This window comes from Staurois parvus, unplaced genomic scaffold (assembly GCF_062004578.1).
Source record: "Staurois parvus isolate SC_StPar_1 unplaced genomic scaffold, SC_StPar_1.0 ptg000780l, whole genome shotgun sequence".
NCBI lineage: Eukaryota > Metazoa > Chordata > Amphibia > Anura > Ranidae > Staurois > Staurois parvus.
This window is the reverse complement of record NW_028318576.1, coordinates 1397947-1417512: the sequence shown is the minus strand read 5'-3', so window position 1 is coordinate 1417512 and position 19566 is coordinate 1397947. Positions and strand designations below refer to the sequence as shown.

The 19566-nt window shown below is 39.0% G+C and overlaps 1 protein-coding gene across 1 annotated transcript in view; it reads left to right on the top strand.

The window, feature by feature from the left end:
* The window catches only part of CUNH1orf198 (chromosome unknown C1orf198 homolog), a 59623-nt gene extending 40308 nt beyond the window's left edge, over positions 1-19315 (top strand). Inside the window, exons 3-4 of the mRNA XM_089654608.1 lie at positions 1936-2529; positions 10579-19315. Of these exons, the coding sequence (XP_089510734.1) occupies positions 1936-2529; positions 10579-10635 (651 nt within the window). The 3' untranslated portion in view covers positions 10636-19315. The remainder of the gene's footprint in view (positions 1-1935; positions 2530-10578) is intronic.
* The last annotated feature ends 251 nt before the right edge of the window (positions 19316-19566 follow it).

Sequence of the window (19566 nt, the reverse complement as noted above, 5' to 3'; positions counted from 1 at the left end):
CGTCTTTCTCATGGTAGGAAAATTCTTATGTATCAAGTAGACAATACAGATTTAACTTCCAGTGGACAATTACACTGCCTGTTTCTGAATCCAGGATATTTGCTTGTCTGTGGTAGACTACTGTACAAACTATTTAAAATTGAGTCACTTATTGAAAATGACAATGTAAATGAGCACATGATGCAGTTTCTGTGCCTTGCACCAGTTGGTTTTATTCTGGTTTTATTTCTCTGTGGCTGCACTGAGCTATCTTTTTATTTTTTTTTTTTTACCTCTGTAAGTATTTAAACTTGCCTGGTACTGAAAGAAGTATGCTTTGTGTTCTTTGAATCTACTTTGCCATAGAATCTATAGTAGACAGTGATATCCTTCTTCAGTTATGGGAGCTGTAGCAAGAAGAAAATAAACATTTGTTTTCTTCTGCAGATGTAACAGTCAAGGTCTGGAGATAAGAGCACCCCATAACTAAAATCAATCATGGCTAAATGATTTTTACAGATTTTCACTATTTTCCTACCTAGAAAGAAAAATAAAACGATTAAGTTGGTGGTTTCCAAACTTTCAAAAAAAAAAAAAAAATTACTGTCCTTTAGACTTTAGAGGGGCCACACTGCGGCCAGTGGGTGTAGACAACATCCTGGTGTTGATGGTCAGTGAGAGTAAAAATGGTGCCGAGGTTGGTGTTTAGTGGGGGTAAAATAATTATCTAGCGCCTGTGGTCAGTTGGAGGAGGAATAATGTCCCATTGTTGATATCATTAGAGCAAATAGTGTCCTGTTGTAGGTATCAGAAGAAGGAATTGTGCACCTTCACTGGTATCAGTGGAAGTGCCCCATCTATAGTATCATTGGGAAGAATAATGCCTCATAATTTGTGTCAATTAAAGAAATGGTGTCCCATTGCTGATGTCATTGGGAAGTTGAGTCCCATCAGTGGTGTAAGTGGGAAATTATGCCCATTGTAGGTATCACTGGGAGGAATTGTACCCATTGTTGGTGTCAGTGGGAGAAATTAGCCTCATTCTTGATATCAGTAGGGCCCCAAGGTCTCGATTTAAAGGCAAAAAAAGGCCACATCTGATTCGCTGACTGTTATTCAGTTTAGAATTGTTTTTTAAAGATTTGATGCAATATTGGTAGAATACTAATATTTGTACAATATACTGTAAAACCATGTTGCTACGTCTTGTTTTTAGTCATGGAGGATTCTGACATCAGTAGTAAATTTAGGTGCACAGAACATTTTAATCCTCTGTAGAATTTGTTCAGTGTCTAGACCTCAATCGGGGACACTCTTCCCCATACAGTACCCGCGCCCTTTCATAGCAGCTATTGCTAAGTAAGTAGTGTCCACATTGAAGCCCTGAGCAAAATTGAGCTGGGCCTTATGTGCACAATGATAGTTTAGTAAGGTTTATAAAATGCACGTACCAAACAAAGGAGCAGCTCCAAAGTTCTTTGCACCCTGGTTTGAGAGTAAATAAAGCAACACGTGTTTAGACCATTATCACTACAAAATGCATTCACAAGCATCAGTGTATTGTGTACACCTTCTTGTTGTGGACAAATCTTGGATATTTTGTGCACGTGCACTGTGGTGCCCTCTGTGAAGCTATGTCAAATAGGCCCAAATACTTTAGAGAAAACCCCATTTTTATTGCAATAACTTTTTCATAAATTTGATCTAGAAATCGAGTATTGGATCTTGCACCTTTGGTCTAGATTGTGAGGCCTGGATCTTGTTCATTTAAGTAACTTGTATGATTTGTAAAGTTATTCTGTAAAAATTCCAAAATCGGTCACATATGGCCAGAATTATAGTAAGATAATATTGCTTGTATAATTTTGGTACAGATAAAACTTTGGTTTAAAGTTTATAAATGATTTGTTTATTGATCCTTTCAGTATTGTCTAATCATGAATTTTAATTTAACAGAGTCAAATGGAGTTCAGTGTTGCTTCTATATCTGGTCAAGAATTAGCAACTGGTCTTGCACAGACTGAAACAAAGCAAACCCCTAAAGCTGCAAATCAAAACAATCAGATTAAGACTCCTCTTAGCAATCCCCAAGTTAAGAACACCCAGGTTACTAGACCACCCAACTATGATGGATCAACTCCAATGAGGAAAGAAGAGGAGTCAACCTTTTGGAAAATAAGCATGGAGCGATCTAGAATTGAAGGCTCACAGTCAGAATTTCAGTCTTTAACACCAAGCCAGATAAAATCCTTAGAAAAGGGTGAGAAGCCACTACCTGTCTATTATAGGCAAGATTCCTTCCAGAAGGAAAAGGAAGTATCCAAACCTGAGAAACCAGCACTCTTGACTGAAAAACCAGCTGTGGTTACCAAACAGCCGAAGACTACCATTCCAAATGTCGTCTCTTTGGAGAATCCTAGGCCAAGCCAGTCATCTGTCAGCACGCTAGATGATGTCTTTCTTCCAGAGCCAGTAGAACCTGTGACAGAAACCAGCAAGGAACCTGAAAACGAAGAGACTTCTCCAACAGGACCTCAACTGTTTTCACAGGTTGGTGTGTCATTTATATCACATCTTCTGTAAGCAAATTTAACTCTCTCACTCTATGTAAAAAGTTTGCACCATTGGTACATTGATTGACAAACTGGAAATTGAAAGTTTTGTGCAACTTGTGCATAACACAGGATTGTTTTTCAATTTGCACTGAATCTGCACTCCGGCTGCACCCGCATATGTGAACAGGCTTGATAGAAAGCAATGTTCTTTCACATGTCATGCGAATAGGGATGTTGTCCAAAACGCACCCAATTCACATCTGTGTGAACCAGACCTAAAAGTTCAATATAAATAGTGGCAGCCACTTAGAGTAAGTATATTTGCTCCTCCCTAACCTTGACTAGCCTAACCTCACCTGCCCATGTTCTGAGCTCCTGCATCCTTCACCTACCGCAATGTTTATCCCCTACTGTTTGAATCTTCTTCCAGCTGTACACATGTGCAAAGTAGCTTCCCATAGAAACCTGTGGGGTTCTTCTGCACATACTTTGAAATCGGGAAGAAGATCCAGGACAGGAGGAGGTAAACATTGTGGTGGGTCATGGCCACAAGAACTCGGTAAATATGCAGTTTGAGTGGGGAGTGGTTTTGTTAAGACAGAAACAAAGTAAACCTACTTTGGTAAAGTATACTTTTTAAACTGTTTTCTCCCTCAGTATCTCTGGCATTTTAGATTGAACTGAGATTTGGCTTAAGACTCCTGTCTCTAGTCAACCCTTAAAATGACCTTGGCTACTTACCATGGCAGCTGCACAGTCCTTAGCTCGCCTTTACTGGGAATGGTCACCTGTTAAGGTTCAGTAATTCATCACTTCCAATAATCTAAAGTTTAGGTCAGGCATAGTCAACCTTTGGCCTACAGGCTCAAACCTATGGCGAATTGCACAGCCTCCTTGCACGCCACTCTACTGAACAGTTGCCGATCCTCACATAAACCCGGCAGCTGTTGTACACAGGCCACTACTGCCTCCTCCTCCCCACTCTACTCCATCCCTCTTTATTTTTTCTTTTTTTTTTCTTTTTTTTTTTAATATATTTTATTAATTTTCAATATTTCACTTTACATCCATAAATCATAATATTCAAAAGGAACAATTTCCTTACATACCTTTTATCCCAGAAATACCCTCCCCCACCCCGCATTCCCAACCTTCACCGTATCCACTCCCAGTTCTTTTCCCTTTAGCTCCCCGTTCCTCCTCCTTCCTAGGCACTCTCGGAACACCCTTCTCCTTCTTCCTTTCTTATCTTTTCTCTATTTCTCCAGCAAATTTATTTGCTCTTTTAATTGCGCTTTTAAGCACATCCCATTTCTCCCACCTTTCTCTAAATCTTTCCATTCTATCTTCTGCCATATGGTAGAGTTCCTCCATCCTGTACACATAGTCAACCCTACTTATCCAATCTGTTATTTTCAGTACCTGCTGTTCCTGACAAAATTTAGGTATCAATCCCTTTCCTGCATTTATTAGATGGAATATCATCAAGTTCCTATATTTTTCTACTGTAGTCTTGGTTTTATGGAATAAGTTTGCACCTGGATCTTTCAGGACATTAACCCCAGTTATCTCCTGAATTTGGTAAATTATTTCTCCCCAATACTCCTGTATTTTGGGACACTCCCACCACATCCCACCTACCTTCTCCTTCCTTCCTTCCTTCCTAACACAGACACGGGGAGAAGTGCCTTTAGATTAGTGGATTACATCTAGTGGCATCCATACAGGGGTTCTGAAGGTGGATTCTCACAGTTGGGCGATGAGCTTGGTGTCATTCCGTGAGCATGAGAGTGCATTATGTGTCATTATATCTTTGCTTAATAAAGAAGTTGATTGCATTAACCACTTGGTAATCGTTCTATAGCCGAATGATGGCTACATTGTTACCAAGTTCTGGGAGGGTGTCATATGATGTCCTCCCAAAATGCACCCTCCTGCGTGACCCCACGGGCGCGCAGCCGGCAATCTCCGTGATCGCTGTGTCCTACGGACACAGCTGATCACGTCATGTGGTAAAAGGCCAATCACAGCGACCTTTTATCATGTAATCAGCTGTGTCCAATGACACAGTAGATCACAGAGTAAATAAAGTTGCCGGTTATCGGCAGCATTTTCTTCACGCTGTCACAGCATGAGGAAAGTACTACCGATAACCGGCAGCTGTCACAGAGGAGATCGGCACTGATTATCAGTGCCGCCTATCAGTGCAGCATCATCAATGCCCATCAGTGCTGCCTATCAGTGCAGCCTCATCAACGCACATCAGTGAAGGTGAACAATTACCTGTTTGCTACATTTTATAATAAAAAAAAAGGAAAACTTTTTTTTTTTTTCAAAATATTTTTTTCTCTTTTTTTGTTTATAGCACAAAAAATAAAACACTCAGTGGCTATTAAATACCACCAAAAGAAATCTCTATTTGTGTGGAAAAAACTGAGAAAAATTTCATATAGGTACATTGTTGCATGACCGCGCAATTGTCATTCAAAGTGTGACAGTGCTGAAAGCAGAATATTGGCCTGGGCAGGAAGGGGTATAAGTAGCAAGTAGTTAATAGACTATTTGCTTCTTTGGTTTGGTATTTTTTTTTTTTTTAATTGTCCACAGGCTTTGTTTTGGCAATTCAAAGGATGGTTGCAAAGACCGTGATATAGTGAAGGCCGCAACACTGGTTCGGAGCTTTTTTGGCTGGTCACACCTCAGTGCGAGAGTTATTGGTTATCTTTTTAATAAAAATTGTGATTAAACTATTTGGGTAAACATCCGAGAGGGATGGATTCTGGACCAATTCATTGTGGCCCACGCTCTTCAGAAGGTTGAGCAGCCCTGGTTTAGGTCTTATAAAAGCATGTCAGAGAGCCAAGGTTTCATTTTTAGTGCCCATGTATACAAGGTTTTGAAAATAAAGATGAAGCTTTATAGTTGAAGATTTAGCCCACAAATGTTAAACCGTGTGTAAACATACAGTATCTATCTGCTGCCATTTGCCTACATCTTCTTATTTCTTCTGTGTTACAACCTAAAAGGTTAGCAGCAGTATACTCTACCCAATGTTTTATTTAATTTTGGAACCAGTGCTGTGTGATTGTATAGCGCTGCTTTGTGTATACAGCACTTTTATTTTTTTAATTGTAAGATTTTTCTTCCTGAATGTCATGTTAATTACTGAACACAGTTTCTCATCATTGTACATATTACATTTGACTCAGGGCATTGCCAGCACTGTGTTACGTGGAAATGCATCTGTGCTGCAGATACATGATTTACTACTGCATAATCCGTTTATCTTCACAAATCATCAGTTTCCTGATCAACCATTTGTTCCTTTTGGCTGTATGATGCAGTCTTCATTTCACTGCTAACAACATTTATGGTCCTTGAAATCTAATTTTCTTGTTGTTTGTTTTCTGCAATATAAATAAATACACAGCATAGTATAATTGGCTGCCATGCCATTTTGGAAGAATATGACAATTGATAATTGGCAAATCGAACTTTAAACATCATTTTCAGCCAACTGTCATTAGCCACAGATCCCTGTTTGGATGCATCATGTCTGTATTATCTAAATATTCACCTCCCAAGATGTAGATGTACATATATTCTAGCCTTTCATTGGTCCTCTGGATAGTCACTCCTTTCCCCAGTCTTTGTGCCTGTGTTTTTAATACATTTCAGCAAACTGAAAGGTTCACAGAGAAATGTATATTCTTTGCTTGTGAACATTAGTCTGAAGGACATCATGTTCAGCAAGCATTTTAAAGTATAATCAACCTCAAGGTTTGTATTATCTAGACAATGGGCATATGTTACTGAAATCACAGTGATCCACCCTGAGTGAAAAAAACAAACAAAAATAAATTACTGTAGTGAATAACTAGCTTTTCCCAATGAATTCCACCACCACACACACAGCCTCTTGCTGACTGCGAAGACCCCAAGTTATAGGTGGTATTAAGCTCTCATCATTTGGAATGCAGTTGCCATCAGGTACAATGCACAGAAAGTAGGTTCTATGGTTGTCAATATCATAGTTCACATCACTGCTTGCAGTTCCAGTTGCAGAAAAAAAAAAAGTAGAACGTGCTGCATTTGTTTTGCATAGAACTGTAGTGAAACGTGGTAAAATGCATCAAAAACACACAGGAACTCACATGTCCCTATTTAAATTGAAGAAAAAGAGAGGGGAAAAAATGAACTGGAATGCTTAAAAAGCGCACGAACGCATAAAAAAATGTGCATGCAGAAACGCACCCGGACTGCGTTTCTATACTGTGAACCGACCCTAATGTATAAAACTCTCTCAAGCACCGCCACTGACTCAGGGGTGGAGCCTGTGTTGACATCATCACGCCCACTGAGTCAGTGAGAGAGTTTTATGCCTAACATACAGCAATGTTTGTGAGCAGATGTACACTTGTTTTTCTGCATTTTTGCAGCATGCAGGACAACACACTGCACCTGCAGCAGAGTTGTGTTACGAGTTCCATAGGATTTATAAGATACGTTTTTCATGCATTTTTCTTAGACTTTTTTGTACCCCAAAATTGCATCAAAAACAGGTCAGTGTGAAAGGGCCCTAACTTCTCTCCCAACAGGAAGTGAAAGCAGATTTTGCCAGTTCAAACAAGATTCTAACCCCCCTTGTCCAAAGTTAAACCAAATGCTGTAATTGGTGGCTCTAAGCGTGCAATTCACACAGTGGCCTGTGGCCATACAGTATAAAGTTCAGGTGGATGTCCCTGCAGGTGCTGCATACAGCTGCCCTATAGCCATGAATGTGGGTATATGCTGGTACTTGCAAGAAACCCATGCATGCATACAGGCATGCAGACTTGTTTGCATTGTTTGTGGCCCAGTGCATATGTACCCTAAAACGCTCATTAAATAAATGTGTGTATTTTATATATGTGGAAATATTTAATTTTCTTTTCCTATGACAACACTGAAGAAATGACACTTTGCTAAAATGTAAAGTAGTGAGTGTACAGCTTGTATAACAGTGTAAATTTGCTGTCCCTTTTAAAATAACTCAACACAGCCATTAATGTCTAATGGCAAAAAAAGTGAGTACACCCCTAAGTGAAAATGTCCAAACTGGGCCAAAAGTGTCAATATTTTGTGTGGCCACCATTATTTCCCAGCACTGCCTTAACCTTCTTGGGCATGGAGCTCACCAGAGCTTCACAGGTTGCCACTGGAGTCATCTTCCACTCCTCCATGATGACATCACAGAGCTGGTGAATGTTAGAGACTTTGCGCTCCTCCACCTTCTGTCTGAGGATGCTCAAAAGGGTTTAGGTCTGAAGACATATAAAACAAAAAGAAGGTGCAGCGCTCATGGAGAAAAAAGTTATGATGATAAACAATGCTCAATGCTTAAGTGTCATAAAATAAATAAATTAAATAACTGTGACTGTGGTGAATATGCACAAAAATTTGATACAAGTGAGGCGCTCTGAGATAGCACTATAGTGAACAGACAAATAATGTAACAAAAAAATTGTATCTGGCAGTGCAATAGTGACAAACAAACTGTATCGTGACAATAGGTGAACAGTTCAGCACATAAATTGGATATGACCAAAAAAATCAATGACACAGTGTTCCAAATGAAGAGTCCAAAAGAAAGATAATCGTGACGTCAAGTGATACGCGAACCAGTGAACAATCCTTCTTTATAATGCACTCACCAGAAGCGTATATTAAATGCGCATTGAAATAAATGGTCACTAGCTCCTCCATAGGTCAGTCCTCATCCATCGTCATACACAGGATAAGGGAAAGCAACATCTGGTATGTACCAAAGTAGGAGATACTCCTAGCAGACCGTTCCACCATCAGCAAAGTAGCCCCACCTTGAAGGGAACAGCTCAACAAACGAGCCCAGAGAGAAAAGCTCTATATGGTGCAGTATTTTATTGAAACAATAGGAAGCTCCACATGGTTGATATTAGTCATTTTTCAGTCCCTTTTACAAATCAGTATTTCCACATTTGTGCTTCATACAGTCCCATAAAAATACTTTTGACACATGATATGGGACCCTAGGCAGCAGGCTTATCTATTAAACATGCAAATAATAAAAACAACCAGAACACCAAATGGATGAACATAGGCCACAGCCTGGTTTATTGTCCTAAATCAGGGGTCTACAAACTTTCTAAACAAAGGGTCGCTTTATTGTCCTTCAGACTTTAGGAGGGCCAGAGTGGCCAGTGGGAGTAGAAAATGGCCCAGAATCAGTAGGAGTAAAAAACAATGACATAGTGCTTGTAGTCATTGGAAGGAGGAATAGTTTCCATTCGTTGGTATTAGTTTGAGGAACAGTGCCCCATCATTGCTATTAGTGGGAGGAATATTGCCCCTTCATTGGTATTAGTGGGAGGAATAGTGTCCCATCATTGGTGTCAGTGGGAGGAATAGTGCCCCATCATTGGTGTCAGTGGGAGGAATAGTGCCCCATCATTGGTGTCAGTTGGAGGAATGGTGCCCCGTCATTGGTGTCAGTGGGATGAATAGTGCTCCATCATTGGTATTGGTTGGAAGAATAGTACCTAATTGTTTATACAGTGGGAGGAATTATGCCCCATCATTGGTGTCAGTGGGAGGAATAGTGCCCCATCATTGGTGTCAGTGGGAGGAATAGTGCCCCATCATTGGTGTCAGTGGGAGGAATGGTGCCCCGTCATTGGTGTCAGTGGGATGAATAGTGCTCCATCATTGGTATTGGTTGGAAGAATAGTACCTAATTGTTTATACAGTGGGAGGAATTATGCCCCATCATTGGTGTCAGTGGAATGAAAAATGCCACATAGTTTGTGCCAGTGGAAGAAATGGTGCCTCCTTGATGGTATCGGTGAGAGGAAAAGTACCCCGAGGGCCAGATAGAGGCAAGCAAAGGGCCACATTCGGCCCACAGGCTGCAGTTTGGAGACCACTGGCCTACATCATCTTGACATAAATTTTATCAACTTGATAACTTTAATGATCTTTGGCGACCAGTATGAAATACTGATCCCTGAGTCTTGTAGAACATTCTGAGGGGTCATATGACCCTAACTGACCCCCAGTATTGCAGAAGGTTCCTTATCATGTGACCCTAATTGGCCTATCATGTTAAGCCCTATAAAATCAATTATAATGGGGCTTATTACTCCACCACCACAGTCTCATGAGGTAAAGGGGGCCTAAAAAAGGTTACCACCCCCTTTTCCTGATAATTCCCTCAGCTAGACCCATTAAACACATTGTCAGAGAAAAAGGATTGAAAACAGAAAAGTAAAATAGTGTAAAAGAGATAAAGGACCTCTGATAGCTGCTCAAAAGTGCCAAAAGCCGCATATTGCCCCAGGGCCACAGGTTGGGCACTAGGGTTCCATGGTTTGCTAGAGAGTGTGAGGAGAGAGGAGGAGAGCTTACAACAGCCTCCATGCACATCTACGGTAAATTTGTTAGTTCGCCTTTACCTAAAAATTGCTTATGCAGGTAACGGGTGGCTGTAGATAAAAAAAAAAAATGTTGCATCTCTAACTAAAGTTGGATAATTCCCTTGCTAAAGGCGTAGGTAATTTATGTATCTCATGAAGTATGGCTGCAATTCTCCCAGGATACATGTGAGGGAGTTTGAATCAGAAAAAAAGCTGACTTCTGTGATGCTGGAGGTGGGCACTACTAAATAGACCTCACTTGGCAAAGTCCTGGGAGTATTCCAGTCGAGCTTTGGGAGGTATATAAATGGCCTACACCTATAGCAAGGGCATTATTCATTTTATTTACAGATGCCCCTTACCTGAATAAGCAGTTTTTGGCAAAGGTGAACTAATCCTTTAATAAGTTATTTTTGACTGAAGGAAATGTTACGAGGTTTACTTTACAAACCAAGACTGTTTTTCTAGAAGTTTTATGTTGCCAACTGTAATTTTTTGAAATTCATAGCCAAGTAAAACAAATGGTAGCTGCTTTTTCATACCTTGTTATATTATTTTTTTTTCATACTTTTTGTTTTTTGTCTGACGGTAGTCTTTTTTCTTTTCCTTTACAGATTAACACCAGCAGTGTCCTTTTGAAGACAGGATTTGATTTCCTTGACAACTGGTAACAACAACGGCTGCTGTCAGACCGATCGGAGTCATGTGCAAATTGTTTCCTTGTAACCTGCAAATTCTTGCCTTCCTAGACAGCTTTTTGTAAAACTGTATGCATTATTTTATATCATTTTGTGAAGTATTTGTTAGTTAAAATTTTTATGTATTGTTTTTGCAAAGTCAAGCTCTTTTTAAAAGGTGCCTAAACTATTGGCCTTCTTAAATTTACCTTTTTGAACAGTAATTGAGAAAATCGTTTTGTGGCATTTTACTATCGCCCTTAAAGGGAAGCTAAAACCAAAATTGCCTGTTACTACTCATTTAAACTAGCTGGTAATATTGCTGGACTAACCTACTGTATGTGAGCCTTAATTCAGCTTGGAGTTATGGGCTAATTCATTGCAGAACTAAAAATATTCCGTTTTTAAGAACCCTATGTAAAATATTATTATTACAGGTATTTATATATTAGCATTTACTCAATTGAAGAAGGGTTTAGCAACAAGAATTGATAAGAATGCCACTTCTGCCTGAAAACCCAGGTACCCACCAAGGGATTAGGAGTTAATACTTGAGCATTCTGTTTTCTGTTTCCAACCCAGCACTAAAGATACAGATGACAGAGTTGTGTAGAACATTCCATAAAGTTCTGTGTTGTCAAAATCTTAACTCTCTAAATAAACCTATTAACCACTTGCTGCCCAGCCCTTTGCAACCAAAGCAGGAAGGACCAGCCGATCATGTGACCACTGTGATTGTCTGTCACAATGGGCACATGATTGAGGGCCAGTCCTGCCAACTCCTGATCTTTGACAGCTGTTCTAGGAGGACATAGTGAGCATGCTCTCAGCACAGAAAACTCTGCCATCCATGTACGCATATGTGTGGCGTGTAGGTGTTACAGCCTGCCCACTTTGCTGCCATATGCAGGCAGCAAGGGATTAAGGGTTTGGGAGATCTGAGTTGTATCCCAGTTAAATTACCCCATTTTGTTTTTTATTGCTTAGAACCATTGCATTACTAGTGCAAATTGGGTAATATATAGGGAAGCCACCTTCTAGTGCCCTACCTATGTGGACAATCCAGATCTGTATTCAGGAAACAAAATTGCACTGCCATATTGAGCTCTGTACCAGTGGTGGTAGTGAATCATTTATTAACTAGACTGTAGATTGATTTTAAACTTTTGGAGATGTGACACCACATACTTGAGGTTGAGCTGAAGTATAGATTTTTTTTTTTTCTCAAGTAACAGGGTTTAAAAATATCTTACTAGGATATGAGTATATGTAGTTCTGGGTCCCCACCATTACAGTGGTAATACTGGTATAACTATTTTTGATTCCTAGATTTCATATTACATTCTGTCTTGATTTCCAATAACACAAACCGTGCAAAGCTGTTTACGTTTTTACTATGATGCATTTTTACAAACATATCAACCGTTTACGATCCAAAAAACAATGATCTGTCTATTTCAAATTACATTACCCTTTTGTTTTTCACAAAGTAAATGTTTCAGCCTGGGTTCACACTGATGCGATGCAGAATTTGTAGCGTCTTCCGTGCAAATTCCACACCGCATCAGAATCGCACCCCGTTCATGCGAACCGATGCGGGTGTGAATGGTAAGTGAGATGTGCAGAATCGGATCGCATAGGTGTGAATACCCATGCGATACGATTCTAGTGTGGACCCAAAAAAGGGTCCTGCACCTTTTTGGTGCGGTGAGATTAGAGCCATAAAAAATGTAAGGCTCCAGTCGCACCGCGCACAAATCACGTGATTCGCACAGGAATGCGGTGCGGTTCCTGTGCGAATCACATGCGATGTGCTGCACCGCATTAGTGTGAACCTAGCCTTAGAGATATAATAAAAAGTTTTGCATTTTAGATTAATTTTAGTAAGTTTTATATTATAACCATTTAAGTTTGAAAGCCATTTTCACATTCAGCCATGGGCCAATGAATATGGCAATAACTTTAATTCGCTATGTTACAGAATTGAGGTATATATTGGGCAGAATTTACTAAAACTGGAGCAGTTGTGCATAGTAACCAATCAGCTTCTCAATTCAGCCTGTTCAATTAAGCTTTGAAAATGAAAGCTAGAATCTGATTGGTTGCCGTGCACAGCTGCTCGATCTTCTTTCTGTTCCAGTCTTGATAAATTCCTCTAACTGCAATCTGTTATAAAATATATTTTAAAGGCAAAAAGCAGTATACATAGAATAAATAAGCTTTTCTTTACAGTTTTAACAAGTGATACTCTAAATTTGTATAGATATTAAAAAAAAACCCAAAATGTAGCTTTTAGGCCCCTTTTACATGGGTGATCAGGTCAGTGCCGCATGTCAGTTTTTCAGGTGGACCTGATCAGATGGTCTATGTATCCCCATGGATAGGCATATGCAAACAGACGTGTGTTGTTTACACCCACCTACCTCCAGGTCCGGATCGATCTGCTATTACAAAACAAAAAAGTTAAGGGGATCCGTCCACTTCTGTTCAGGTGGATTGGAGGGTAGTTGGGTGTAAATGGACAGCAGAGTCTGTTTTATTCCCATTCACCCTTTCAGCAGCTCAAAAAACTGAGTGGACACAGATGTGTCATCCACCCTCTGTGTTCCAATCAGGAAAGGATCTATAAGCTGATCCCCTGCTGATCGGAATGGAATTACCAAATAAGACAAGATTTTCTGATATGCAGTATAACATTAAATAACAAATGGTGAACTTATATTTAGTTTACATTTAATTCACGTACATTTTGTTTTCTTTGTTTATGCTTTGCTTTACAGTGACACATAATGTAGATTCCGCCATTAATATCTTGATCAGTGCGCTTTAAAGTCGAACATTCTGATACAACATGCAGGCTGTGTGAACAGTTCCATCAGACTTTCACACAATGAACAGTTTGGTTCTGGACACAATTGAGCAATTTTGACCACAGATGACAAAAGCAAAATATGACTTACTCTGGCTCTTCAGCTTGAGACATGATGTGAAATTGTCACCTGCGAAAGTGCCTGACCATAAACCCTGCATCCTTAGACACAGAAATATGGTGTGTATCAGACATCAGGTGACATTTCACCACTCGATTCAAGTTGAAAATAAGAGAACAATTCTTGCATAAGCCAGGTATGACTGTATGTAATCCCTAATAGCTGACTCCTGTGTGATTCCTGTGCAATTCAGTGCGGTGCAATTTTCAGATCATTCATTTGAATGGGCTGAAATTGCACTGAATGGTAGAAAAAAATAGTAGTGCATTCACTACTTTTTAAAAATGCACTGCATCGTGGTACAATACAATCTGATGCAAACAGACTGTGTTTGCGACCTGCATTTGGGGTGTCATTAGGAATATATTAGGAACCCACAGCAGATCGCACAAGCAGTATGTTTTGAGAGTGGTACTTGAAACTTGCATGGAGCTTGCCTCTCCCACATCATGTTCTGATGTGAACCAACCCTTAATCTGTTTTTCAGTATGTTTGCCATTATACTCCATTTGTTTTTGTGAACTGGGTGGAATGATTTTACCTGGAGCTCCTTCCAGTAACAGCACTTTCTGTTGCAGATTGACAATACTAAGCCACTACATCACAATCAGTGACTGTCGGCATGTTGTGTGAGCTCCTTCAGTTAGCCATGAGACTGCCTATCAAATAGGTATCCCAACTGAAGCAGGGCACACGGCCGGCTGACGAGGCTGCTGCTGATTGCAAGACAGTGGCTTAGTGTTGTCTGCCAACAACAGGAAGTGCAATTACTGGCAGGATCTTCAGGTAAGAAACCAGGGTTCACAGAAACATACATTTAATACTGGATATACAGGACAATGCATGTTTCTTGGCTGGTGTTCAATCCAACCCCTTGGTGCCTACGTCATACAAGTATGCGGCCTCACAGAACTGGGCTTGTTTCTGTCACTGAGAGCCCCAGGTCCTGTACGAACGATCAGGACCTGGAACTCCCGATTCTGGGTTACTCGATCACTGTGATAGCCTCTGATTGGCTTTCTCTGTGCTCAATCACTGTGAAGCCCACTCACCCGCCCATGTTTTCTTTCTTTCTGAATGGAGGAGAGAGATGCATTGCATCTCTCTCTCTCCTTGCAGAGAGAAGAAAAAACTGTAAAAAAGGAAAAATAAATAATAAAAAATACTTAGATCAAGGTTTGATCTAGGTCAGTTGCCAGGTTAGTGTTTTGGGTCAAGGTCAAGTTTTTTTTGTTTTTTTTTTTTGTTTTTTTTAAATTAGTATTGGTGGCAATGTGTTTTAGGTAGGAAAAAAAAAAAGAAAACAAAATGTGCACTATTCTTTCTGGATCGTAATATGGTTACAAGCAACAACATACACATGTGGTATCTCTGCTATCAGGCGCTAGATAATTTATTTTGGGTTGTTCTTTGATGGTAGGTTATGGTAGGAACAAGAAACACACAGCTAAGTTTAAAAAAAATGTTCCTTTGATAATAAAAAAAAAAGAGATATTCTTTACAATTTACCATCAAATGACAGTCCAATTTTGTCCTGAAAAAAAACCAAGGTATAATTCACCTGGATCTACAAAGTAGTTGTGATGATATGTACAGTTTTACTAACACATGTCAAAGTTGCAAAATTTTACTTGGGCATTAAGATTTCTTTTACCCTTAGGTGTGAAAGGGGTAATATTGAAACCTGCTCAAACATGGTATGCTATATTTTGTATATGGATTGTTAACCAGGGCTACATACGGTAAATATAGAGAAAACATCTCTCTTCAGCTTGCTCAGGTAGTCACTCAAGATCGCATTAGTGTGTCAGTTTAAGTGTAGTACAAATTTGAGGCATTTTATGTATTTCTCATTTCTTCCGATACTAATGGCCATTCCAGTCTTTTGCATGTGTATCCTACATTATACATAAACAGAAAGTTTGATTGTATTTTTATGTCCATATCCTAGATCCCCTGTGTGTTTTTTGATGGTTTGGGTGACTGTAGCTTGGTGAAGAATTTTGAACTGCCCCTTATTTATTATATTTCTGGATTTTTTTAATTTTTTTTATTTTACTTTGAAATACATTGGACAACCTGAGGTCACATTCCCAGCTGATTAACAGATTTGTTTTTATATGTGCCCAATCAGTTTGTATGATCTGTGTATGTAGTGCATACACCAAGCTATCAGAATGAACAGCACAAAATAGAGGATTGGAAAAGTTAATTCTATACATTGACCGTTACAATTGTCTGCCAGAGGATTCTTTTTTCCATTTTATAGTTTTTCTTAAAACATACCTATAGTCAACATAACCTAAAACTTGCTTTACCAGCTTTCAGGGAAGCATTTATAAAATAACAAGTTCTGTATACAGAGATTTTTTTTTTGTACACATGCCAGGTGAATAAACAAGGCTGGATAGAAGAGTCAAAGGTAAAGCGTATGATAATGAGCATTTCCGTTTTTGCTGTACCATGTGATCCATTGCAAACAAACAAACTTTTTGATCTGCATTTGGGGTGTTATTAGGAATCCATGGACACCAGCAGCAGATTGTACACCAGTGCATTTTGAATGTGGTGCAGGAAATGCATGCAGAATACAGGTTTTCCGCACATGTTCTGGTGTGAACGGTCCCTAAATGTTTTGGGGAGGAATGACAGAAGCGGCACCTTGTACACTGCGTCCTGCCTCATTCCAGCCCCAGGTAATGAATATTACCTTCATCGAGATGCATGTGGTGACATGGGTGTCATCATTTATCCTTAGGACATATACTTCAATGTGCTTTTAAAGTGTAAGAACTATTTATATGTTGTACATGGAATAAGGTCTGTAATTCCTGGATATAAGGCATTTACATATTTATATATATATATAGTGTTGGAGGGTATTCTTATGAATAAAATATTCTGTAGTAAAATAAAGGAATTTTTTTGATGTGCAGCTTAGTTTTTGCATGCTTTAGGAATTATCCCGTCCAATTACACAGGTGTTAATTGGGATTTTGTTTTCTGTAAGATTTTCTGCTCAGCATTATTTTTTTTTTAACCATACAGCTTAAGTTTTCAGGTATTTACAAGACTTAGGGGGTTGAACCTTCTATGCTGGAGAAGTCATGCAATTGTTTTACTAATTTCGCTGAGGTTACTAAGCACATTGAAGGATTTTGCATGCATTCCTTAGTGGGATTATACATTCCCTGTCTGCGCTATATTTATAGTAAATGCAGTTCAGGTAGAATGGGCAGAGTGCATGTATATAAACCCTAACTTTGACATACCTGGGCTGTATGGGTGAAAAATATATATTTTCAAACCCACAAATATTTTTATTTTATACAAGCTGTTTTTGATATGTAAAAGGCATTTTATATCCTCAAACAGTTTTCTATATTTTGATTTTTTTTTGTTTGTTCATCAACACTTAGTGATCATAAAATATCTAGAACTGTTTATTGTATTATTTTCTAGACAGTGCTAGAATGTGTATTTAAGAGAAAAAAAGCTATTTTGTTCTTTATATACATACATTATTTGCCTTAGATTTTTAAGACTGTGCTGAACCTTCAGTTTTGCATTGGTTGTAGTTACATGCTGTTTTTATATCTATTTTAACCAATACAGTTGGCTTTTTAAAAAGCAGTGCAAAGAGTATTAATGTGCTCTAACTAATCACTCATCAGCCCTCATTATTACAACTACACTAACCTGCTTAAAGCTGGTACATGATTGCTACTGTGTGCAACACCTTACTGCTTTTTCACTACTCTGTTCACAATCCCTTGTAACAATTTATACATATAACCATTGTAAAATGAAAGTATTGCATTTCAATTTATATTTAAATTGTAAATATAACCGTTTGATGGCTGTCGTAGGAAGGGTCACACACACCATTTAAGTTATTTTATTAAGTTTGTTGGATGCTTATAACAGAAGTCTGCTTTCATAGTACACTCCATGTTCTACATACATTGGGGGGGTTGGTAAAACATGTTCAGGCGGAGTAAAGGGTGATTTTTTTTTTTTGGTTTGTTAGCCATATGCCCTGGAGAGCGTGTTTTTTTAAGTATGAAAATTTTCACTTTAGCTTGGTTAGCCATTTGACAAATACTTGATTTTAAAATTAACCATGAACATAACAAAAATGCTAGATTAGTCAGCAGCCCCGTGTCAATGGAAACTTGTAGGCTACTCCATCCACTTCAGCTGACCAAACTATATATTTTATATATTTCAGGTAGTATATTTTTTGCCAACTAGTAATAAGCATGCACGTTCATCTGATACAAATGTGAGTGAATGTATGAAAAAATCCAGTGTTCTTTGAGTCACTTTAGAGCAGGGGTGCTCAACCTGTGGTCCACAGGGCACTAATGGCCCTTGACCTCCAAAGTGAATGCAGGAGTTTTGTTTTGCTTTGCTTTCAGAAAGTGCACTACACATGCAAGATATAATAGAAGTCTATGGCAAAGCGAGCTAACCCACAGGGAAGCAACAGGTCCACTACACCCACAGTGCTGATAAACTGCAGTGAATCAATGTGAAAGCAGACTTATAAGGGACTCAGGACAGTAAGAGCTTGTTTACATTTGTGGTTTGGGGGCTGTAAAACTCCATAGTTGAGATGTGTTTTTACTACAACCCCCAACCACTGGTGTAGTGTCAAGGGTCGTAAATGCAACCCTGCCTCATGCTCTAGGAGGTCCTGCACCTTCCTTGTCAAATTCTGTTTTACACTTGGACAGGAGGAGCAGCACCATGTACAGGAACTAATCCCCTCCATTCTCCTCCTGCAACCACTGAAAGCTGACTTCTCACTCTTTCCTTCCCACCGGCATTCAGCGGCTGCAGGAGGAAATGTTCATTATGTTGTTCACAATAAAAAATTTGAAATTCTGAATCATTTCATTTCATTGTGGCCTGCGACCAGTTACCAAATCACTTAAGTGGCCCCACTTTTTAAAAGATTGAGCACCCCTGCTTTAGGGCATTACTTGTATTCACATTGCTCAGCCTGACGTTGAGTGGTACGTGGATGTATCATTAGGCTACCATAATTTTGCAGCGTTCATCTCTTACACTGTTCCTGCTAAGGGTCCTTCCTGCAAAGGTTCTGTAGCGAACAGAGACTTGGCAAAATATTTAATAGTCAAAAGTGATATGGAAAGTTCTTAAGAAGCAAAAAGAATAAACTTTAAGGTCAAAATTGATTTTTGTAAGAGAGTAGTTTTCATCAGTGATGTAGGTAATGTTTTAACGTTTTTATTCCTATGAAACAAAAAGATAGGTAGGCGTTTAGACAGGCAGATTATGTGTCAGATATTTTGGAGGCCACTGTCTAACGCCAAATATAATGCTTGATGGGCCTATTGTTTGTATAACTTTGTACTCATTCAGTACCTGTTCTGTTAAATAACTTGTCAATGTTCATGGTCATCTGCACCTTTTGCTTTACCAAAGTAAAGAATCGCAGGCTTTTGAAAGTGGAAGAATAAGTATTAAAAGATTAACGTTCTCTCCTCTGCTGCCTTGGTATTTCTGTTACTATGCGTGGGGGCAGACACGGAGGTGCCTGGGTGCTCGTGCCCTATGTGTTTTTTTTTTTTTTGTTTTTTTTTTTCAAATTTTATGGATTTCTTGTCATATTTTATATTGTAAACTGTAACATTTAATAAAGTGAATGGACGTAAGCATCCTTTCCTGTTTCATATTTGTTCTTAAAATATATTTGTAATAAGTACATACTATATATTTTCCAGCATTTAGGTCAGGACCACACTTTTCACGTTAGTATGTTAAAATATCATGTGTGGTTTTGGCCACGCTGGGGGGGTTGGCAAAATAAATAGACTGCCCTAATGTGACACACATTAACGTGTGCATTAACACAGGTGTGATTCTGGAGTCAAGCTCCAGACAAAACGTTCATTTTGAATAGAAT